This window comes from Cucurbita maxima, unplaced genomic scaffold (genome assembly GCF_002738345.1).
Source record: "Cucurbita maxima cultivar Rimu unplaced genomic scaffold, Cmax_1.0 Cma_Scf00022, whole genome shotgun sequence".
Lineage (NCBI taxonomy): Eukaryota > Viridiplantae > Streptophyta > Magnoliopsida > Cucurbitales > Cucurbitaceae > Cucurbita > Cucurbita maxima.
In genome coordinates this window covers 97297-120220 of record NW_019272038.1, presented here as the reverse complement: position 1 = coordinate 120220, position 22924 = coordinate 97297, and the positions used below count along the sequence as shown (strand labels likewise).

General features: G+C 42.5%; 8 protein-coding genes and 1 pseudogene across 10 annotated transcripts in view; 2 read left to right on the top strand and 7 right to left on the bottom strand.

The window, feature by feature from the left end:
* Nucleotides 1–117: 117 nt before the first annotated feature.
* LOC111496523 (lipase-like) lies at nt 118–10398 on the bottom strand. 2 transcript variants are annotated; one of them, XM_023146993.1, is made up of 9 exons: nt 10383–10398; nt 2393–2759; nt 2209–2303; nt 2025–2128; nt 1808–1908; nt 1636–1739; nt 939–1376; nt 699–830; nt 118–419 (listed from the first exon to the last, which is right to left on the bottom strand). In XM_023146993.1, the coding sequence occupies exons 2-9, from the start codon at nt 2630–2632 to the stop codon at nt 260–262; spliced, it is 1374 nt and encodes a 457-aa protein (XP_023002761.1). In that variant the 5' UTR covers nt 2633–2759; nt 10383–10398; the 3' UTR covers nt 118–259. The 2 variants fall into 2 exon arrangements, with proteins under 2 accessions (XP_023002761.1, XP_023002760.1); XM_023146992.1 differs by lacking the exon at nt 10383–10398 and having other exon boundaries at nt 2393–2899.
* LOC111496524 lies at nt 3243–5927 on the bottom strand. Its single transcript, XM_023146994.1, has 7 exons — nt 5062–5927; nt 4890–4976; nt 4578–4790; nt 4288–4452; nt 4069–4122; nt 3814–3960; nt 3243–3737 (listed from the first exon to the last, which is right to left on the bottom strand). The coding sequence occupies exons 1-7, from the start codon at nt 5272–5274 to the stop codon at nt 3360–3362; spliced, it is 1257 nt and encodes a 418-aa protein (XP_023002762.1). The 5' UTR covers nt 5275–5927; the 3' UTR covers nt 3243–3359.
* LOC111496527 (pectinesterase 3-like) lies at nt 6130–6802 on the bottom strand. Its single transcript, XM_023146997.1, has one exon. It carries the CDS (start codon nt 6702–6704, stop codon nt 6192–6194), a length of 513 nt encoding a protein of 170 aa, XP_023002765.1. The 5' UTR covers nt 6705–6802; the 3' UTR covers nt 6130–6191.
* On the top strand, nt 6820–10973 carry LOC111496519 (cysteine-rich receptor-like protein kinase 2). Of its 2 annotated transcripts, XM_023146986.1 has the most exons (10): nt 6820–7031; nt 8219–9017; nt 9098–9211; nt 9300–9439; nt 9546–9756; nt 9844–10078; nt 10184–10334; nt 10429–10772; nt 10810–10871; nt 10919–10973. In XM_023146986.1, the coding sequence occupies exons 1-10, from the start codon at nt 7002–7004 to the stop codon at nt 10927–10929; spliced, it is 2097 nt and encodes a 698-aa protein (XP_023002754.1). In that variant the 5' UTR covers nt 6820–7001; the 3' UTR covers nt 10930–10973. The 2 variants fall into 2 exon arrangements, with proteins under 2 accessions (XP_023002754.1, XP_023002755.1); XM_023146987.1 differs by lacking the exon at nt 10919–10973 and having other exon boundaries at nt 10429–10779; nt 10810–10873.
* Nucleotides 10974–11203: 230 nt separating this feature from the next.
* LOC111496520 (cysteine-rich receptor-like protein kinase 2) lies at nt 11204–14522 on the top strand. Its single transcript, XM_023146989.1, has 7 exons — nt 11204–12351; nt 12449–12568; nt 12665–12807; nt 12900–13110; nt 13194–13428; nt 13551–13701; nt 13798–14522. Exons 1-7 carry the CDS (start codon nt 11583–11585, stop codon nt 14140–14142), a joined length of 1974 nt encoding a protein of 657 aa, XP_023002757.1. The 5' UTR covers nt 11204–11582; the 3' UTR covers nt 14143–14522.
* Nucleotides 14523–14628: 106 nt separating this feature from the next.
* Nucleotides 14629–16761, bottom strand: LOC111496525 (2-phytyl-1,4-beta-naphthoquinone methyltransferase, chloroplastic-like). Its single transcript, XM_023146995.1, has 8 exons — nt 16364–16761; nt 16199–16263; nt 16023–16113; nt 15843–15931; nt 15536–15669; nt 15308–15369; nt 15098–15197; nt 14629–14943 (listed from the first exon to the last, which is right to left on the bottom strand). Exons 1-8 carry the CDS (start codon nt 16553–16555, stop codon nt 14843–14845), a joined length of 834 nt encoding a protein of 277 aa, XP_023002763.1. The 5' UTR covers nt 16556–16761; the 3' UTR covers nt 14629–14842.
* A 1557-nt stretch (nt 16762–18318) lies between these two features.
* LOC111496526 lies at nt 18319–19417 on the bottom strand (annotated as a pseudogene).
* A 244-nt stretch (nt 19418–19661) lies between these two features.
* Nucleotides 19662–22191, bottom strand: LOC111496522 (protein trichome birefringence-like 2). Its single transcript, XM_023146991.1, has 5 exons — nt 21311–22191; nt 20889–21081; nt 20624–20814; nt 20377–20535; nt 19662–20310 (listed from the first exon to the last, which is right to left on the bottom strand). Exons 1-5 carry the CDS (start codon nt 22099–22101, stop codon nt 19968–19970), a joined length of 1677 nt encoding a protein of 558 aa, XP_023002759.1. The 5' UTR covers nt 22102–22191; the 3' UTR covers nt 19662–19967.
* Nucleotides 22192–22314: 123 nt separating this feature from the next.
* The window catches only part of LOC111496521 (protein NSP-INTERACTING KINASE 3-like), a 4261-nt gene continuing 3651 nt past the window's right edge, over nt 22315–22924 (bottom strand). The window contains exon 11 of the mRNA XM_023146990.1: nt 22315–22780. Coding sequence (XP_023002758.1) covers nt 22457–22780 — 324 coding nt within the window. The 3' untranslated portion in view covers nt 22315–22456. The remainder of the gene's footprint in view (nt 22781–22924) is intronic.

Sequence of the window (22924 nt, the reverse complement as noted above, 5' to 3'; positions counted from 1 at the left end):
ATTCTGTTTCTTTTTTTTTTTTTTTTTTTTTTTTTTTTTTTTTTTTTTTTTTTTTTTTTTTTTTTTTGAGCTCTTGAGAAGCTCAGGCTGGTACTGCAAATTGATGGGCCCAGGGAAGGAAAATGAGGAAAACAAATTTTTATTTACATGAAAGGGGAAAAAGAAGGGGGGGTTAACTACAGGAAGAGGCAAATGAGTTTTTGTTGGAATTCCCTAGCTGTAGACTCTGTAGTGCTATTGCGATCACCAGTAAGAGCGCCTATGCGTGAGCTTCGTTGGGCAAGGTTGGAGGGTTCTTCCTGAACACATGTTTTCTACAACGTTCAAAAATGCCATCATATATGAGATCAAATTGAACTCCTGCTCTCTCCCGATTCACTATGAACATTATGTGATCACCTTCAATGATCTTGTAGTACCTGCAGTTTCAATCAAACCTGACATTAAGATTCAACCCGAGTGTTCAAATTTCCACGCAAAAAAGAGTAACACTTCGAATGCGTCTTCTGGCAGTAGTAGAAGATGGCAGCATATGATAATATGTCTCTTCTTAAGTTCTAGATGACCGGGAATGCATTTCAAGACAAAGTGTATATGATTTGATACAAACCTCTTTAAACATCTACATCCCAGACTGTCAACTGGGTTTCAAATAAAGATACGGAAAATGGTAAGGAATTTGAGATGTTTCAACTTACCAGATGCCAGGTTCGAGGGGTTTACAATCTGAATCGTTTACAACATGACGACTTGGATGCTCAACTGGAAAACGTGGGTGAGTCATGGATATGGTGTTAAGCGCACCATCGTTGTCTTGCCAATCTTCATCTCTGCACAAGCACCACTACCATTATATTCTGCTGCCCTGATGCATGATCTCTTTCATAAATCAAAACGAAAGTTGAAGGGGTTTTCATGCTACTTATTTGTTCACACACCTGTAGTCTTTGTAAGGTGGCGCGACATCGGAAGGGTGGCGCCATTGGCTCATCTGCAGAACTCTAATAAAAAACAAGGGATGGATTCTAAATATGCTTGATGGAATCGTGATCCCTAAGATCTTCCTAGTACATTTGGTTACATAGTTAAAATAGTATGTATTAGGAAAGGTCTGTAATTGGTTGTTGAGATGGATGGAGCCCTGTATGGTAAGATCAGGGAGGATCCAGTCTCCAGACGCAAACGGACCCGAATTTCCCATGAGGCAATGAAGAAGACCCCAAATACCCATTTTCTTCCACGACATGTTGAAATGATCAAACCCAAAGTTATAATATGCTCTCAACCAGGGAATGTCAATCCAATCATATACTATAACGCCCAGGCGGCAGAACTGCAGCAGGGATATAGACTTCATTGATCTCCCATCTTCCGGCCTGGAACAAGTTGACATGAAAGGGGCTAAAATGGTTTATTGGATTAGTTTGATCATATTGGCTGTTAACAACATCAAAATATTACGTCAGGTGCTAATCTGTGACTATTCTAAACAGTCGAAACACATTTTTGGGCCACAATAGCGACAGACAGGAAACTTTTTTGGGCCACAAGCTTCAAAAACATATGACAGTTGATAAAAAAAAATGAAGTAGAAGTTATGTTGGTGGAAAAGATGAAAGTGGTCAAGGAACTTACTGCATCCCATCCAAGTAGGTCCTGGTAGTCCCATTGAATACTCCTGATAAGGACGTCATGCTTATTACCCAGTTTGCATTGGTATTCTCATACCCCTTGAATGCCTGAACCAATAAGTAGGTTTCAGAGACGTGTTATTATCGACAACCATTAAACTCTATATTTCCCTAACCTTGTCGGCGAGCATTTGCTGGAGTACTCGAATGACCTGCGCTCCGGCAGAATGGCCAACAAAGTGAATAGGATGGTCTTCATCCCATTGAGGATAGTGTCCTGCAAATACCATTTCGGATCAGAAGATAAGGGCTGCCGGGCTGCTAGTGCTATAGAAGCAATTGTTTTGAGGCAATAATGTAGGTTGTAGAAGGGAGTTAAATATGATATGAAACCTGGTTCATAAAGTCGCCCAAATTGGGAGTGGCCATAGGCGTTGCTGTGTTCTTCCCCATAATCGACTCGTCCGCCTTTGAGATAATAGAACAATTCGCGAGCCCTGACAAAGGACAACGAAAAGGGTTGGGAATGAGAAGCGGAAAGGGAAAAAGGAATGAAATGGGTGGAAGATTGAGTGACCTATCATAAATGCTGGTTAAGGATCCTAGATCAGGGACAAGCACCCTATCGTCTTTCTTCTCGGCCCCCGCAAAGTAGGATAAAGATCCCAATCTCTGCGGAAATGGAAGGGAGGCATAATCAATGAGGGAGAAAGAAAAGAAAGGGAAACGCAGAAAAGGAAAAGAGAGGAATGAAGGCTTACTCCTTGGCCAAAACCAAAAATTCCATGGACTAAGACAATGGGAGGGAGAGTGTGGGGATTGGGTATTGTGGTTGCAGGGAATCCCTGATGGACGGCAACTTTGGGGGAAGGGGAGAAGAGGAATTGGGAGAGATCCCCCGCCACGGCTGTGCTAAAAATGTAGAACGCATACACCAAATGGACAAGAGAGCTCAAGAATAACTCCGTCAAAAGCAGAGCATGAATCCAGAGGGTAATCATGATTATGGTTATGCCCTTGATTTGAATCGAAAAGGAAAAAGCAGAATAGAGGAGAGCCTTCTTCTTCAACCCAAGAAAGAAGAGAGAAAGAAGGAAAGAAGGAAAGAAAGGAGGGGCAGGAAGAAGACTCTTCTGGAAATGTGGTCGAATGTGAGTGACCCCGCAGAAGCAGCAAATATATGGGGAATGTCCTGCTCCCTCCTGTCCTGCTCCCTCCTTTCCTGCTCCCTCCTGTCCTGCTCCCTCCTTTCCTCCTGCTCCCTCCTTTCCTGCCCTCTTATACCACCAAATAAAATATATTAATATGAGCCAATCAAAACACACCCAGAGAAGGGCGTTTCGGAGATGTTGGGCCCGCTCCACCTCCACGTGTTTCATCTATGTGCCCTGCACACCCACCTCCTCCTCATTATTATTATTGTTATTGTTATTTATGTATTACTCCTTCCTTCCTCTGTAAAATTAGTGGGTTGGGTTTTCCGTTGGGAAAGAGGGTGTAATTAGTTTTGTTTATATAATCTTAACTTGGGTACAAACATAATATATCTTTTCAAATTCCAGTACTTTATTTATTAATAATAATCTAACCTTTCATTACTACACATAACACTGCAATGTCTAAAGTGCTGATATTCCTATTATAGTATAAATGGTGAACCAAAATTTACAATTATATACTTGTAATAGAAGGGGATGTGATATAACAAAAAGAACAGGAACATTTCTGTCAGGTACACCTCTGGTTTCGGCCAGGTCCACCGTAGTAAAAGTAGTTGCCCCAATCGGTGTTCATCCCTGCTTCAATATCGTAGCACTCCGGATGATCCGCCAATACCATCAGGTTTGTCAATGGAACCAAGCTGTTGTCCCAATCCACCACCTGCAGGTTCCGGAAGTAGGAAGCTTTTCCGAATCCCTCCCCGCCGAAACGCCCACTCCCCATCTCCGTGCTGGTGTGGAATCCGGAGGGGCTTGAATTCACCACCTCTCCCCCGAACTGCACCATGGTTGCATGCTGTTGCAGATGCGTGAATAAGAAGGACGGCCAGTATCCCACCAGTACTCCCGCTCCCAATTCCAGCCACCAGTTTCCATGCTTCGGATCCTACACCCCCCAAAATGTTAATCAAACGCCTACCAAATTGGGACAACTACCTTAGCATCATTATGTCCAATCCCACCTTCCAAACCATCAAGCTGATGTCGAATTGACCGCCATCCAACGAAGACGTCGGAGATATTGTGGCCCCAATGGCAACTTTGTTATTTGTTTGGACAAACCCCGAGCATAGCAGATTGTAACATCCGGTTGCTTGGTATGCGTCCGACTGTTGCAATTCATCTCAATGTCAAATCTCAACCCCACAATTCTTTTTTTGCGTAAATGAATGAACAAGAAAGCAATACAAAACCTAGCCTTTTGTTGGGTATCTCACCGTCCAGTAAGTAAAGAATCTTGGGTAATTGTCTCCGTACAGTTCTGGACTAACCTGCGGATCCAAAATTTCAAAACCATCGGTATCAATCCTTTAAATGGAAAAAGAGCATAGTATGGCACTTTAGTCACATGCTTTGTCGGCCCAATCTTTAGCTAACTGAGATGAAGACAAAAGTAAGATAGAGGGAGAAGTTAAGGACTTAAGACACAGACATGCCTGCCAACCGGCTTCGATGGTGTTGAGATCGTCGCCAAAAGAGCCGGAGATGACCCACATTTGCGATAAGCTGAATTCATATTGATCGGCGACTCGAGGTGCCCACACGTTGATGCTTGCTTTTGCACCGAAGTAGTGATTGCCGGTCACATACCCCACAGCGTGCTGGAAAAAGAACCAAAAGTTGAAAAAAAAAAAACAAAGGACATTTGTCAGAGAAAGAACGAGAGTTTGATGTTCAAAGATAAAGAAATTGACGAGGATTCTTTTAATTTTGTTGGGAATCGTACCTCATGCCCGTCGCCGCTTGTTTCTCTCCTAACCCATCTTCTTACTTTTCTTCCAAACATCTGAAAAGAGGTAGCTCTGAGTATGTCTTCCTCCGTTGTTCTTCTTATTGGAACTGTTCCTTCCGGGCAAGTTTCCCCATTCATGCTCCATAATTGGAAGCTCCCTATCTCCGTCCTAGGCGGCTTATGTCCTTCTGGTCTCTCTGGTGGATCCTGCAAATTTAGACACAACATTACATTCACATTCACTTTCCTTTCAAGGCTGAACCAGTTGAACCTTGAATTTGGGTGGCAATGGAAGTAAGCGGTTACCAAGGGTTTTTGGGCCTTCAAGTTTGGATGGTCAAATGCTGGTTGGTGGTGAGATAAAACACAATCAATGAGATCCCCGTCAGGACTCTGCATTCCCAAAATAAAAACGTCCTGTTTTTTTAGTGAACAGAGGAGGAAGTGAAACAGAGTAGTGTATTAAGTTATTAGTAACCTGAATTGTGTGGACTGCAGGCTTGTTGACCTTATCCAGATGAGCCCTTATCATCTTCAACTTGTTCAATTCCTGTTGGGGATGGAAAGTCTGGTTGGTGGCGGGAATATGAGATGGGTACACCGGAGTTATTGTGAAAGCAAGAAGAAGCAAAAGCAGCGGCACAAGAATGGCAATGGTCTGGGGAGTGTTGAAGAAGCAGGCGAAGGCCATGCTTAGGCGGTGTGTCAAGTGTTGGAAGGGTGTTTCATGTCCATAGAAATGCAGGGCCCAGCATTGTTGTTGAGAGAAGGCCAAAGGATGATCGTTTAAGAATAGTGAAAGATATGGGGGGAGGTTGTTGGTTTATGAGGAAGAGGCGTTGGGGAAGAGGATGAAGAAAGTGGTTTAATGAGGGAGATTAGAAAAAGGGATGAAATGAAGTAGTTGGTTGGGGTAGTGATGGAAATCATGCTGGATTCTCCTTTGTTTCTTTTTTCTTTTACTTTAAACAGAGAGAGTGTATGTGTGTTCCCAGTCTCCAGTACAAGGCCTGAAACTTTAGCTTTCTTGTGCGGAAGATGATTAAAGGGGGTGGCAATATGTGGTGTTGTTATTCCTTACTTTGGTTCTGAGGGCAGAAGGGAATTGCATTCCCATTCTGTGGTCTCCAAAGTTGTTAGCTTTTCACAGTTTCCTAGATGTTCTTTCTGTCACCACCTTCTTTATTACATCCTAAATCCTTCCTTAAATCCCTCCTAACCAACTATATCTCAATCCATTTATTTGGGAGCAACAAAAACGACAGTGTGTTCGGACTGTAAGTTGCTGTCAGAATTGTCCCAAATGAGTAATGTATATGTATGTATGTCAGGTTTATGTTTCGGGGACAACGTTGGATATGGATGGAACATCCGAATAGTAGGTTTTGTCGAATATGAATGAATAAAAAGCATAGGGAAGAGGATAGAAAAGAGAGAGATAAAAGAAAAGAAACGGCAGAAGGGGAAAAACCAGGCCACTTCTGCATGCTCTATCCCCACCTTTTCTTATTAATGAAAACTAGAATTTGAAAAAAAAATAATAATAAAATAAAAATAATCTTAAACTAAAACTGTAACCCAAGGCGCACACAATTCCAAACAAATGTTTCAGCGAACGCCAATCAAACTAGACAAGTACAAACAGTTGGTGGCCATTTGGCGGAGTGTAAGGTTTGTTCGGGTTACGGGAGAAGTGCTGCCTCTCTCGGCCACGGCATCGTCGCAGGTGACGTAGTCGGTCAAAGCTGCAGAGAGGTTGATGTTGAGGGTAGGTTTGTCTCCGGTTTTGAGGGTTGAAAGGCATGTCTTGAGGTTGCTGAAGGCGTCTTGGTAAGTCTCGGAGCATACCTCCATGCCCGGTGACTTCCTCAGCCTCCTGGCTGTAGTCCTCGCCATTTTTGTTTGCAACATCAACTGCCTGATGGCGGATTCTAAGGCTACAGATGGGTTACTCAGACCCTTCACCATAGATCGACACAAAACCGGGTAGTTTGCCTTTCCGCACAGGTCTCCCATATTCAGACTTAGAAGCTCTCGCTCCTGCCCCTGCCCGCCCTGCCACATACCCGCCGTGGCTACCAACAACAAACAACCACACCAGAAACGGCTTCGGAAACCCATTCTTTTTACTATTTATTTATTATTATTTTTTTAATCTTAAAAAGCAAAAGACTTGCTCAATCCCTGCAATCCGAGGCGTGTGTGTGTGTGTGTGTGTCTGCGCCTGGATTCCAAGACACAGGGAGGTGGTATTCCTTGAATTGAAAAGATGGGTTTGAGCCATTGATTACAGGAACGTAGTCTTATATACTGAATTTGATTGGTGTGTTTTGTTTGGTCTAAAACTGTAACAGATAGTTTGGTTTCGTGGGTCTTACCCTTCAGAGTAGCGATTGCTTGGCATCCCATGCGTTGCGTATGCACTTCCTATCCCAACCAACCGCTTCTGTATGGTACACTCCTTTTTTCTCGCTTTTACTAATTAAAATTATGTATAACCATTTTTTGATGTGCATGTTATAGATTTGGTTTAGTTGTAGCAATAGTTGTAGCAATAGTTGTAGCAATAGTTGTAGCAATAGTTGTAGCAATAGTTGTAGCAATAGCAATAGCAATAGCAATAGCAATAGCAATAGGATAATTGTAGAATGATTTTTGCAATATCTTGAAGCGGAAAAAGTGTTATAACATAGAAATAGTTCTTATAGTTTTACTAAAAAAGCCAGTGAGTTTGAAAGGTAAAATAGTTCTTTTTTGTTTGGAGTTTGAGTATCAGTTTATGTGGAATTGGGTTTGAAATAGTAACATCCAATAATTGTTTTTGGGGGAGCTCTGAAATCACCCTATTTGCATATCTCTGGTACTCATACTTCCCATCCTTCTTCTTCTTTTTTCTCTCTTTATATTTATGAAATTTCGCCATTTCCATCATTTTCTACTCATCATTTGTATTATCTATCACTCCTTTTAATGCTCCATAAGTGGTGGGTTTGGGGCCTCACCATTCCATTACAGTGCCTGTGTTCTCATTAGTCTGCGCATCCAACTTTTAACTGCACAATTTTTTAATCGTTTCTTTTTTGTTTATATTACTCTTCCCTCTATGAATCTTGTGTTAATCTTGATTATAAAAAAAGAAAAGAAAAGAAAAGAAAAAAAAAGTATCAGATATAAGGTTAATTAAAACGATATTTCAGAGGAGGAAGCATGAAGGGAATTATGGAGTATTGATCCAACCCACTAAGACTTGGAGGTGAAGCCACAATTAAGTGGTTGATTCAATGATCACAACGCGTCTCCTTTTAATCACATAATCTTTTTCTTTTCTTTTCTCTTCCCTTTATTTTTATTATTTTTTTTCCACTCTGAAAAGAGAATCTATTGACTTGAAACCGAGTTGAGTTGACTTCCACAGAATACCATAAAGAACAGAAGAGAATATGAATATTTGGAACCAAACAAATTAGGTAGACTTCATGTTTGGTTTCTTTTCCATTTTGAAGTGCTCACATGATATGATATGATGTGAATATGGGCGTTTCTGTTTTTTGTTTTCTCTTCCCTTCTGCATATACTATATAATTCTCACGTCTCTTCATCTCTTCTTGCTGCATATACATCCCTTGAATTCGTAGCACACACACGGAAGGAAGCTGCCAATGAACACTGCATCGCCACTGCTTCCCACATATGGCTTCTTCATCATTTTCATCACCGCTCTTTTCTTGCTTCAGACCACGTCCACACTGGCTAACCCCAGATCCCAAACGGTGAACATATTTTGTTCCACCGTGTTAGAGCATAATACAACGGCTTTTGTGCCAAACTTCGTTGCCACCATGCAAATAATCAGCGATCAAATGCGAACTGGTGGTTTTGGAGTGGCACTGGCAGGGAAGGGGCCGGACGCCAACTACGGCCTCGCTCAATGTTACGGAGATTTGTCGCCGATGGATTGTGTGTTATGTTATGCCGAAGCCCGTACTGTCCTGCCTCAGTGTTTTCCTTCCAATGGTGGCCGAATTTTCCTGGATGGCTGCTTCATGAGGGCTGAGAACTACAGCTTTTATAACGAATATAAGGGGCCTCTGGACAGGGCTGTGTGCGGCAACACCTCCATTACTAGCAACTCCCTTTTTGGGCAGTCGGCCAGGCAGGCTGTGGGCCGAGCAGTTGACATTGCACCCAACAATGGAGGGTATGCCAGAGTTGAAGTGCCTGTCCCTGGAACCTCCAATCTCTCGGTCTACCTGTTGGCTCAGTGCTGGAAGAATTTGAAACGCAGCTCCTGCACTTCCTGTTTGCAAAACGCCTCTGCTTCTGTCCTCAAATGCTTGCCTCAGTCCGAAGCAAGGGCCCTCAACACTGGCTGCTTCATCAGATACTCTAGCGTTGACTTCCTAAATAGGGAAGCTCGAGCTGCAAGGTCCAGAGGTATGAATGAAAATTGGTGTTGTATTATACGCCACCACTACTAGCTTCTTACTTGAATTTACTACGGACGATCTCTGCAGGCAACATTATAGCAATTGTAATCTCAGTGGTAAGCACGATTGCTGTTTTGGTCGCTGGTGTGGTGATTGGAATCTACATCTGGAATAACAGATATGTAAAGATGAAACGAAAAGGTATATTTAAAACACCGCTTTTCTACTTGTTGAAAATAAGTTCTTCTTTTCTACTTGATGTTCACTTGATTGCCATATGTATTGAAAGGTTCAAATGATGCAAACAAGATGATGAAAACACTCAACAATAGCAGCTTGAATTTCAAGTACTCTACCCTTGAAAAGGCAACAGAATGTTTTGCTGAGGCTAACATGCTTGGACAAGGAGGATTTGGCACTGTTTATAAGGCCAGTCTTCTTCTTATTGTAACCTTCAAACATGCAATTAGCTTAATAAGCTCAAACACTGAGATTTCATCATCCCTTCCTTCCTCTTCTGTATACGTTGATACAGGGAGTTCTGTCGGACGGAAGAGAGATAGCTGTGAAGAGGCTTTTCTTCAATAACAAACATAGAGCAGCAGACTTCTACAATGAAGTTAACATAATTAGTAGTGTGGAGCACAAAAATTTAGTAAGGTTGCTTGGCTGTAGTTGTTCTGGACCTGAAAGTCTGCTCGTCTATGAATTCCTTCCCAACAAGAGTCTCGACCGCTTCATTTTTGGTATACGTTGAAATGTTCATTTCATTAAGCATCCACTTGAACCCTTATTTATAAACACCTCTTCTGATTGGTTTCAAAACCTTACAGATCGAGACAGAGGCAGATCACTCAATTGGGAGAAGAGATTCGATATTATCGTGGGAACAGTTGAAGGTTTGGCTTACCTGCACGAGAACTCGAAAACCAAGATCATTCACCGAGACATCAAGGCTAGTAACATCTTGCTTGACTCAAAGTTTCGAGCTAAAATTGCTGATTTTGGATTGGCTAGATCCTTTGAAGAAGATGTGAGCCACATCAGCACTGCCATTGCCGGAACCTTGTACGTAATTTCTCTTGAAGAACAAGGAATAAGTATCAAATAAAACAACACAAAACAAAAGTGATTTAACATTGGTTGTTGCTTCTACTGTTCGGGAATCCACAGGGGGTATATGGCGCCAGAGTACTTGGCTCATGGCCAGCTAACAGAAAAGGCTGATGTCTACAGTTTTGGGGTGGTTTTGCTGGAGACCATCACTGGGATTCAAAACAGTAGGAGCAAAACCTCGGACTACTTGGAAAGCATAGTACTCATTGTAAGTAGCTCTTCTTCTGTTCGTTGTTTCATGGTAGTTGTATATTACAAAGAAAGAAAGGAGAGTGATAAATATGATTGATGTGGGGAAACAGACATGGAAGCATTTTGAATCGGGAACAGTGGAAGGGATATACGACCCGAACCTGATGGTTGATGAGAAGGAGGGAGGTGGGAGCATAAAAGAGGAGATGTTGAGAGTGGTGCACATAGGACTTCTGTGCACTCAGGAGACTGCATCACTGCGACCCACAATGTCAAAGGTACTGCAGATGCTGATGAAGAAGGAAGACAAACTTCCAGCGCCGACCAACCCACCTTTCATGGACGAGAGGACAATGGAACTGAACGACACCAGCGACGCCCCATCCCACTACAACGTCACGGAAGCTTCTTCCACGGCTGCTAGCGTCACCCATAGTTCATTTCATCCCAGGTAGTTGTAATTGTAATGGTAATTGTAGTTGTAGTTGTAGTTGTAATTGTAATTGTAAAAACTGGAAAGGAATTAGAGCTCGGTTCATGAAGAAATGTGTAGACGTGGTGAAGGAGGAAGTGGGGTTTGCTATATTTGTGTACACTAATACTGCGTATAATCCAATTATCAGACTGAAAGTATTCAGTCCTACAATTACAATCCAATCCCTCCTCACCCATCTCGGTGGTACCCAAATTAAGGTAGCAAATGACTTCTTTTCATATTCTAGAACATCCCCAGACTTCTGGCTTCAATATTTTGCCTTTTCTCGACGGCAATGCAAAGTGAGCCACAGACAGGGGAGGGGACACATTTCTTTGAACCATTCTCGACGACTCGTAACAATGAAAGATCAGATTTTTGTGGAGGGAACTAAAAATCATCAACCGTCAACAAGATAATTGTTTGCGGGAGAAGAAACGGAGGAAGCCGCCGTTGTTGAATTTTCTAAGGCTGACTGAACAGAAGATGTTAAAATAGACACGGTCAGCAACTCGGTCTATTTTAAACGGAAAACGCCACACTCGCTTTCTCCTTCTCCTCCTTCTCCTCCTCCTCCTCCTTCCGGACCTTGACTTCTTGTCAATTACTATCATCCACTCCTGTTACATCGCTTCTCATTTTCAACAGATATATTTTAACTTGTATATTTCGTAGCCCCCTTTCGCGCAAGCTGTCACCCATTCCGCAGCTTCCCGACCTTCTTCGTCGTCGGCGGCGGCAGCAGCCTCCTTATTCAGAATCAAGCAGACAAACGGAACCCCAGATTCAATGGCGATCCACCTTGTTTCTGCTTGCAAATATGTCCTATTTTCAGTCCTCGCTATTCTTCTGCTACACCTAACTTCGGCTGTGGGAAAGCCAAGAGATCAAACTGTGAAAGTGATTTGCGGGAAAGAACTAGAGCACAACACCACGGCGTACGTTCCAAATTTTTTTGGTTCAATGGAAAAAGTAAGACAACAAATCACAACTTCGGGATTTGGAACGGCGGGTACAGGAATGGGACCTGATGCCAGCTATGGGCTTGCCCAATGCCATGAAGATCTCTCATCCCACGAATGTGTGCTGTGTCATTCTCAAGCACGTACGGTGATTCCCCAGTGCTTCCCTTTCAACGGTGGCCGTGCATTCATCGATGGCTGCTTCTTGAGATTCGAAAACTATAGCTTTTTTGACGAATACAAAGGACCCGAAGACACTGCAGTTTGCGGGAACCTTACCCAAAATGACCCCAACTATAGACAAGCAGCCAGGGATGCGGTGATGCAAGTGGTCAACGGTGCACCAAGCAACAAAGGCTTTGCAAAAGCTCAAGTGGCTGTGGCCGGGATGGCGAAGGAGTCTGCCGTGTATGCTCTGGGTCAGTGCTGGAGAAGTTTGAGCCACAGCTCTTGCAGCTCGTGTTTGAAAATTGCTTCTGCCTCGATGCTGCAGCAGTGTTTACCTCGATTGGAAGGGCGAGCATTGTACACAGGCTGCTTCATGAGATACTCAAACACAGACTTTCTCAATAAGGACATCAAAGATAGTTCCAAAGGTAAAACTGATCCTTTCCCAATAAGGACATCAAAGATATACTCAAACACAGCCTTTCTCAAAATTGCCTGATAAATTGCAACCTGCTTTGTCTGTAGGTGGGACAATAACTGCGGGGGTCATCATTTCAATTTTGAGTTCTGTTGTTGTTATGATAATCGTAGCGGTGATCGGTACTTTTATCTGGCGGCGCAGATACATTCAAAATAAAAGGAAAGGTAAAATATGAAGTCTGAAGGTTTCATCGTGGTGACCACTCCTTGGGGAGATTAATTGACATTCTTTTTCTTCGAATGCTATGTTTGACACGTTAGGAGGTTCAGCTGATGTGAAGAAGTTGGCGAAAACTCTTCAAGATAGTAATTTGAACTTCAAGTACTCAACCCTTGAAAAAGCTACCAACAATTTCAGCCTCGATAACAAGATTGGACAAGGGGGGTTTGGCTCTGTTTATAGGGTAGTTCTTCTTCCTCTCCATCTTGACAGGCCCTGCAATCTCCAATTATGACTAACAACACATCATTTACTATTCATTCCCATGCATCGCAGGGAACTCTACCTGATGGAAGAGAGATTGCTGTCAAGAGATTCTTCTTTGATAACAGACATAGAGCAGCAGATTTCTTCAATGAAGTCAACATGATCAGCAGTGTCGAACATAAAAATCTGGTTAGGTTGCTTGGATGCAGTTGTTCTGGACCTGAAAGCCTACTTGTTTATGAATTCCTGCCAAACAAGAGTCTCGATCGCTTCATTTTTGGTAGATACTGCAGCGCTCAAAATACTTATGATTTCAGCAATTCAAAGATCTCCCCTTAACATGCTGCTAAAAAATTTACACAGGTGCCAATAACAGCAAAGCTCTTGATTGGGATAAGAGATATAACATCATCATTGGCACGGTTGAAGGTTTAATATATCTACATGAAAATCCAGAGAACAAAATCATACACAGGGATATAAAGGCGAGTAATATTTTGCTCGATCTAAAGCTTCAAGCAAAAATAGCAGATTTTGGATTAGCAAGGTCTTTCCAAGAGAACAAGAGTCATATTAGCACCGCCATTGCAGGAACTCTGTATGTTTTCTCATAAATAACATTCCCTCCTGTTAATTTGAACACATCGTTCATTATCTGAAAGCTAAGAGAAGATTTGTAGTGCCATTAACATTCCCCTTCCTTTCTTGTGTATCTAACAGAGGATATATGGCTCCGGAGTATCTAGCTTATGGTCAGCTAACAGAAAAGGTCGACGTCTATAGCTTTGGGGTGCTTTTGTTAGAAATAGTTACAGGATTCCAATACAGTGGCATCCAAGTCTCGGGAAATATCGAAAGTCTTGTCACTGCTGTAAGTTCTATGAAACCTTTTCATATCCTTCCTTGAATGTCAAATTCTACTAACAAAAATATGGCATCTCTCTTGCGCTGCCACATGGTAAAATAGATGTGGAGACATTTCCAAGCAGGCACGGTTGAGAGGCTATTTGATTCAAATCTAAATCTTCGGAATCACTACAACAAAAAAGTAAAGGACGAGGTATTGAGAGTGGTGCACATAGGGCTCTTATGCATTCAGGAGGTTCCATCTCTTCGACCAACAATGTCAAAGGTACTACGAATGCTGACCATGGAGGAGGAAGAGCACCTTCCTCCACCCACCAAACCGCCTTTCATGGATGAGATGACCATGGAACTTGATGGCTCATGCAAGGACTCGCAATATTGTTCTATTACAGAGGGCTCTTATTCAACTGCCACAGTCAGCCATAGTTCTTTTCATCCAAGATAACCACCATGAGCTCAGGAACCCTTCCACCTTTCTCACCCAAATGCCCCCAACACAAAAAGATCCCCAAGAATGGGAACTGGCTTGCATTCCTCGTGTAATGGTGTCTCTTATGCACCATAAAGACCAAATGTTCCAAAAGGCCAGTTGAGCAGAATATTAACACACGATTTGATTTTGGCTTCAAGACATTAGCTTCTCAAAACTCCATTATGTATACATCAACTTGATCAAGCTTCAATGTTCATTATTACCAAGAGTGGTAAAAATAGGCTTTGTACTCTACCGAAAGTGTATAATTCAAAATCTTCATTGTATCAAATCAGGAACATGGTAGAGTTATGATGTCCTTAATAATACTACAGTGATAAAAGTATTAGAATTTAAATGATTTCGTTATGAGGCCTACAACTTATTACATTCCTCGTATATGCATGCATACACTGAAAACTCAATTGCATTGACAAGTTGCCGGCAGAACCTTATACATTGATTAGAAACCAAATATGGGGCATCTATTGCAATTATATACTTTTTGTTGCTTAAACTTGCATGAAACAGAGCTCCAATGAAAATGTCACAGAACTTGATGCATAAAAGACGTGAAGCCACACACCATATTCTCACAAGTCACAAAGAGCTCAGTTCAAGAAATTTGAACTAAGATCAAGAAAAATGAACTATGACAAAACATTAATAACAATCAACGTGATGCCACTAAATTTCCCATGAGACCTCCACTAATTTCATAATGTCTAGAGGTAGAAAACCCAACTTCTAAAGCAAGTTCTTCCAATTCCTTTCCTGTATAAAAACGAGTTTAGTCAGCGAGTAACACTGAAGGAAGATCCAAAATACATAATTATATTAAGAAAAAAAAAATAGTGGAGGCTTTTGTTTACGGAACAACTAATAAAAGCGGTTGTCCGGTCAATCGAGAGAGAGAGAGAGAGCCTGCCTGTTGAAAATTCATTGATGGATTTAGACAGATATTTATAATCCTCAGCAAGGCCGTAACCAGATGCCACTGGGACTACAATGTTGTTGATCATCCATTCCTTGCATAGAGGAAGTTCATATGAACCAAGCATAACGAGTAGAGACTCACTAAATTTGAAGTGTGCAGTGTGCACCACACAGCAAAAACCGAGCCTTTACATAAAAGTACCTGAATGGCAGCAGTAATCGGTTGTGTAGTCTTGTTAAAGTCGAGAATTGATATCTTACTACCTGGAAAGACCAATTGATTTCTCAATCAAGAAACATGTATGCAAATCCACAATCCAAGAATCCAAGAATCCAAGAATCCAAGAAGGAATTAAGAGAGATCATTCGTTGGAGTTGAATCACAGTGATAAATCCACACTCCAAGAACAGAAAATATACAGCAAATGACCTTGTTTCAGTACTCTAAGCATCTCCTCCAAAGCTTTCCGTTTATCCACCACATTCCGCAGACCATAGCCCATTGTAATGGCGTCGAAAGTGCCGTCAGAGAATGGCAGATTAAGTGCATCACCTTCCACCCACCTTCATTTTGGCAGCAGCGGTATCAGGTTGATAATTCCAAAAGCAATTACAAAAGGCAAAAATTGTAATTCTTACTGCAGCAACACCCAATGGTCATAGTTCGATTTGTATAAGACAAACACTGAGTGGAGTACAGGCTATCATATTTATTGTTCAAGTTCACTAATGCTTACTCAATGTTGTTATAGCAGGGTTTGGAGAGCGAATTTTGACGGGAAGAAGCAATACTTAGCTGCTCTTGTGAGAAATCAAGACCCGTCACCTGCGAATTAACACCAAAGAATTTGATGATCAGATATCTATGGTCATCAAAATAGGCACATAATCCAACTGGGGTGTTGCCGTCGGGTTACTTTGCCATCGTATCCAACTCTCTCAGATACGAGGAACGCCAAATCTCCGCTTCCACAGCATATATCCAACACGCAGTCTCCTGCCTTTGCACTGTTCCCAAATGTTCGAAAGCTCAAAAGAAGAGAAGAAGAAGAGATAAGGTAATTCCGCATCAGAAAACGAGAACATTGCATACCCGCTCCACGAGACGGCCATTCGTTTCCAAATACGATGCTGACCCAAACTGAGTAAGTCATTCAACTAAATTCGAAGCACAAAGAAGAGTAAAGGTTCAAGAGGGGAAAAGTAAATAGGAAGGCATGGAGTGGGGAAGGAAAAAAAAAAAAAAAAGTAAGCGGACGTTATCATAGACAGGCGCAATACGGTTGAACAATGCCTGGCGGTCGGCAGCGCATTGAATCGGGCGGTGACGCAGAAAAGGCGGATTGGTTGGAAGAGGAAGACGGAGTTGGAGCGGAAGGGAGGAAGCCATGCGATTGCAGATGGCCGGAGAATTATATGGCAGCAGATTTGAGTTGGCTGCATATGCCATCTGCCCACCCGAATCCAACTTATCCAGTTCACGTTTACCAACAAGTAGAAAAATAATTAAAAAGAGGGAATAAATGGCGGTTCTCAAGTGCCTTGGCCGAGCCTCTGTTTATGTGGCCCTCTAAAATAATTTATAAATTATTGAATGAATATATACTTAAATTATTAAAAGAAGATATCCTTTTTTTGCGTTACATCAAGAAAACTAATCGCCAAATAAGAAAACAGTGGATTTAGTGGTGAACGTCTTGAATCAACCAAAAGGGCTTTTTGCCTTCAATAAGCTTTCGATGCTATTTGTCACGGTCTTACTTGAGGCGTCGTGATCTTGACACACGACCAGTCATAAGGAGAATCAAGCGCTATCTATATTTTTTGCCCCTGCTTTGTAGCTTCATCGATTCCTAGGTGAGGTTTGTCTTCGCCAACCGAACATCGCTTGTGCGAGATCCAAGCTTGTTCAACCATACATACCGCCTGTGCGTGCATGTTTAATCGTCTACGACACAACTAAATTGCCTCTACACTAGACTAAGTCATTCGACTCGACCTTGCCTCGAGGCTAGAGTCTCTCAATGCACCACCGCATCTCATCTTATCAACTTGGTTTCCAATCGACATGAATCATATATCTTGACGCCATCCCAAGTCTCGGGGTATCGTTGACCATCATAACTCTATCGACCATGTCATCGAGAATGGGCCCATCTGTCGCTCATTTTATCGAGACATCCCAAACATCCATCCATCCAGGTTCTATTAAGGCATTGGCCCTCCGTGCCCATGTCATGTCATTTATGGATACCTTACCAGATAACGAGTGTATAATTCAACCTTCGACATGCGGGCTGAGGTGCAATACCGACACACCCGTGCCGCCCGATACTGTCCTTGAAAAATTCCTTTCAAAGGAAGTCGCTCGAGATACTCGTCACGCCACGTTTGCCCTCACTATGACACACGCATATGCCACAGGGTAGCTCGCTTAGGCCACAGGATTTGGGGGTGGTGGAGAGTTGACACCATGTCTCCCATATAGAACATTTTGAGACATTTCCAATTCTCTTAGAGTAGACGTGATTTTAGCGAATAGTTATACGGTGTTGTGGAGTGTCTGTTCGATGTCTGATTGACACCAAATTTGGCGAGCATTCATATTTCATATGGATGGACTTAGCTCCAAAATCACATGCCCAAATCCCTTTTGAACCTCGACTTTCGAGGTTAAGGCTTGAGACTCTACCCAACCCTTCAACAAGCTCATATGTGATTTATATCTACTCATTGTCTCTATCTTGGTTATGTCTGGTGTATTGGATGACGCACTGTCCTCTTCGGTCGCATAATGACACTCTTTTATATTGGCCCACACGTGGTTGGATGAGTGCCTATTGAGGATCGCCGCTTTGCTTCTCTCGATGGGAGAGTCACATCCTTCTCTCTTCATAGTATGTTTGTGGCACTAAGCAAGTTGGGTTCTCTAAACCGCTTCGATAATACATGGATCAATCATGGTGGGGTGTTGATAGAAAAGAAGGCGTTACCAAACCAGATGGAATCTCATTCCTAGTATTGAAACCAAGATTTAAAATTTAGAATGGGCATTTTGTATATATCTTGTTATACGACCACCACACTATCTACCTACTTTATTCAAATGTGACATCGGTTCATCTATGTTTTCTTCTTCTACCGGAGAGCTTCCCAACGAATATGATTTTGATTAAACACACAAGAAAGGTGTAGAAGTTTGATTAACACTCCCATAATCAAGGTTGATGGAATAAGAAATATAGAAGAGAGAGAAATGCAATGGAGATATATGCTAAACTATATTGGCTTAGGAGAGGGAGTGATATGAAAGGCAATTGGACCTCATTCTCAGCACTCCAGCGCAGCGTAAGATTGTTGAGGCACATGATTATCCAGAATGCGAGAAGGTACCCATAATTTGAGAAGGTTTCCAGTGCCGCTTTCGTTGATTAATAAACCAATTGTTAACTTGGTTGGGGTGTAGTCCCGTTGCCTCTGCCAGCGCAATCTTATCGGCTTCCTGGGAGGATTGTTCACAAACAAAAAACATGGTTCACAAAAGTAAGCGGTAAGTAGCTTAATTTTGTGGTGGACATGATACCGTAGGATATGGCAGCAGCACAGAGGTTGGTAAGCTGGAGCAGAATGGTATTGAAGAAGGAGGAGGCTTCATTAAAATGGGTTGAGAGGTGTGATTTATACTGGACCAGCATGTCGCAGTACGCTTCCTATCCGGACACAGATAATGAATTGAATGAATACAACGCAAAGCATGCCCAAATTGAATGAGAGGAGGGACCACAATTACCATGAACTCGTCCAGCTCCGGATCGCCCCCGAAGCACGTGGACATTGCGTTTTGTTTACGACTCTCCTTTTCTTGCCCGAGTTCCTCCAGCAAGCTGGGTGCCTCCGGAGGAGCTCCAACCTGACCCCAAAACAAATTAATTTCAAAACCCAAAGCCGAGAGAAGAAATTGGATTGGTTGAGGAAAAGGAGTGGTTGGATCACCTTGTGGCAGTCAATATAAGCGAGGATATGTAGGGTGAGACACAACTTTGGCCTTGATGACGCTGATGGAAAAATGTGGAGGGATGGAAGGTGGTTCGGGTTCGGAAACTAATTCATGGGATCCCAACATAGGGAAGTTTGTGGACGAAACCGAGCTCTGAAAGTGGAGGGGAAGGATAAGGTTGTCCGGTGAAACCAAGGAGGAAGAGGAGAAATCGGGAGTAGTGGGGCGCATGCCGTACATATCCTCCGCCGCCATCAAAAGTATATAAATAAATGATCTGTAGAGAGAAGAAGAGGAAGCAGTGGGCGATGTTTGTTTCTGGGTAAAATAAAAAAAATTAAAAAAAATGAGCCAAATGGGTAATTCTTCTCTTTTTTTCTTTTTCAGTTTTACTTTCAAAAGATTTAATTCTATGTGCAAAAATAATAATAAATGCATAATTCTTTTTATTTATGTAATCTCTAAATTAAGTGATGCTTCCTAGTTTATGGGAGTTGAGTTACATTTATGAAGTGCTGTGATTCAACAACTACTTACCTGGCATGATTTTCCTAAATTATTTTCGAAAATTAGAAAGAAATATTTGAAGTTCTATTATAGAATTACAAGTACGATGCTTGTTCCTCTACATTTGCACGGCAATCTATGAGTCAGCAGCCTGTAATTTCCTCAACATGGACAGGCAGGCAGGCAGGCAGGCAGGCAGGCATGATCATGTTGCTCAGAACCAACCTAAAACCATTAAACAACCATTTGATACATACACCTTTACCCCAAAACCCAACAAAAATACACGAATGACCAAAAGAATGGATGGGAAACAAAAAAAGAAAAGGAAACGGTGGTGATCTGCAAATGTTGGAGGTTAGTCTCTCCAAACTTTGCTGGCCATCCTTATGAGAGACACATAAAGCAGCTCGTTCCATGTGTCGGGTACCCCGGGCAAGCACCAATGGCTGCAATCTTGAACCCCCACACTCGCACGTCTTTCTTCCTCCGTCTTGTATTCCATTCTATAAATGGAAGGGTGCGCATCCTTCCGATAATGAGTCATCCTGGTGATGTTTAAGTAGGACGTCCGCGTTTTCATCTCCCCCATCACATACTCCAGAGCCCTCATTTTCTTTGGGTACTTCCCCAAGTATGCTTCCTCATATATCGGCTCCGTTTCATTGTCGCATTGTCCTCCCGAGTTCCACTGCCCACCACTGCCAACACACACATTTTTCAAACACACATTTTCAAACACACACCTCCAATTCTTTGATACATACCTGAAGTGCGAATATGAATACCCTCTGAAGAAAACCAGAGTTCGATTTCCATCAACGTTGTTGTCTATCCATTGACCCCAAGTGGTGAGAGCCCTCTTAAACGCTTCCAACACCTTCAGTCTCGGGTGCAAATGGTTGCCTTCTTGGTAATAGTTTTCCCTGCAAAACAGGAGGGAAACACAACACTTCACCACAAAACCCTCAAAACCTTGGATCCAGCCAAGATGATGATCCCTACAATACGTACCCCCTAGAGGTTTTCTCATGAGTCCACCAATGGCCTGTATTAAACACTAGAACGTCCGCATCACGGTACATTTCGGTCGTCTCATCCATTTCATCCAATCTTAATGTCTCCATCGTTTCGTTGTCTCTCTCGAATGTAGATTCCCTAACAAGGAATGGAGAACTAACAAAATCCACGGAACAATTAAAGTCCTGCACATACAACAAAACAAAAGAAAGATGAGTCGAAAACATCACAAACTGAAGAAACATGGTTTGAAACTTGCCTCAAACCGGAAGGCGTAGAAGCCCTTCTTCTTGAAGTCTGTCCTTCCAGATATCTCATACACTCTTTCCTTGTCGGCAATACTATGACGAAGAATGCACACCAGAGACTCCCACATGTTCCTATTCAATGAGTCCCCAACAAACACCAGATTTCTTCCCCTCAATAATTCTAGAAAATGTGTTGCGTTCAGACTGAAAGCACCAGAGTCCAAAAGGGATATTAGGAAAGAGGTTTATAAACTCAAATGTATTGCTGAGGAGAAGCATCGTAAAGGAGAATCCTCCTAATTTTTCATTCATTCATTCACCAGACAATGGATCGTTCTAATCAGCAGAACATCAAGAAGAGCAAGCATATTCATGAAAGTAATTGAAGGTCCAGGGCCAGGGCCAGGGCCAGGGGATTCGATTAAAGAAATACCTTGGAATGTTGCACCCATTTGGCTGCCATCTCCATTTGACATATCCTTCATCTGGCCTCCTATTAAGATGACAGTCAAAGTCTCTATCAATGTAAGGGCAAGAACCTGGAGGATAATATGGCTTCGAATCGTCCCTCACCCATCTACCATCAAAGATATCACATTTCTCATCGAAGCTGTCATTTGATGCGCCCATCGGTTGAGAGTTGTTGGTAATTTGAATTCTCTCGCTTGAATTTCTTCCACCATTTCCTTCTGACGCATTCTTGTCGTTAGCATTGGAAGAATGAATATCCTCCTCCTGATATAGAGTAGTATCGTTTTTCAAAGAAGTGGAGTTACTCAGGGTTCTCTCTTCATTTTTCTTCCCAGGGCCCAACTTTCCTCGGGTGGAAGTGGATCCATTTCCAGTTCCCGACCCATTTGGCGGATGGGCATTGAGTTTAAAGCTCCCATTGGTGTTGAGCGTATGATTGGAGGGCGACGCCATTTGGGGAGGAATTGGCAGAGCGGGTCGCGTGGGAGCAGCATGGGTCCGGAACTTGGAAGATTTAGAAGTTAAATCAGAGAAGGACGGAGATGAAAAGGAGAAACACCAGGAAGAAAAGAGTGAATCAACGGGAGTGGAGCGGTAAGAAACAGGGAAGAAATGTTTTCCATGAGAGGATATATAAAGCAAAAGAAAGCCAAGAAAAATAAGAAAAATGCTAATGCCAAGACCAAATCCAGGGACAACTCGTCTCCTCGGCGACAAAATCTGGCCCGGGAAGCCAAGTTTCCTGGGGTCCATGGCCTGGGTGAGGGGGGCGGGGCGTACGTTGAATGGGGGAGGGGGGAGGGGGGAGGCTTTTATGGAGTGAAAAAACTAATGGTGGAGACAAAAGTGGAGTTTTTAAGGTTGAGGGTGTTGGTTTCTATTTTCGAACGGTTTCCCAAACGGAAACGAGGGAAACGTGTACAGCGAAGAACTGCTATCCCTGCACCTCCTCATACCTCATCTACATTCAAAAAAGCAAACACCATGCATTACTCTTCCTCCTCTTGTTTTCTTTTTACACAAGAATTACACACCAACACTATCAACGCCAACCCATCACATTTTTTCTACGTAACACCGAATTACACAAGAAAGGAAATGAAGGCTGTCATCTGGGGCCTGAAAGCTCCATGGCTTCTACTATCAGAGAAGACTCTTCTATATAGTCTGAGTACCGTTGAGGGGGGGGATTCTCGCACGCTCGCTGGTATCTTGGCGCATCCATGTGCTGCGACGCTTCCCATTTCTCAGCTAACCCATCGCCTTCCAACATTTTTAATACTTCAGACATTTTGGGTCGGTGAGAAGGATTGAATTGAGTGCATAACAGGGCCACCTGGACCATTTCCTCCAACTCAACTCTGTCGAACTTACCTCTTAGATCCTTATCCACCATCACATTCACCTTTCCTTCCTCATGCAACTTCTTCACCTGCATTTTTCCAAGAAAAACAATAAGCAACAAGTGAATTCTCCACCACCAAAATATGGCTTGTTCAATCCAAACATGAAACTTTCTAGTACTAATATATATATATATATATATATATATATATATATATATATATATATATAT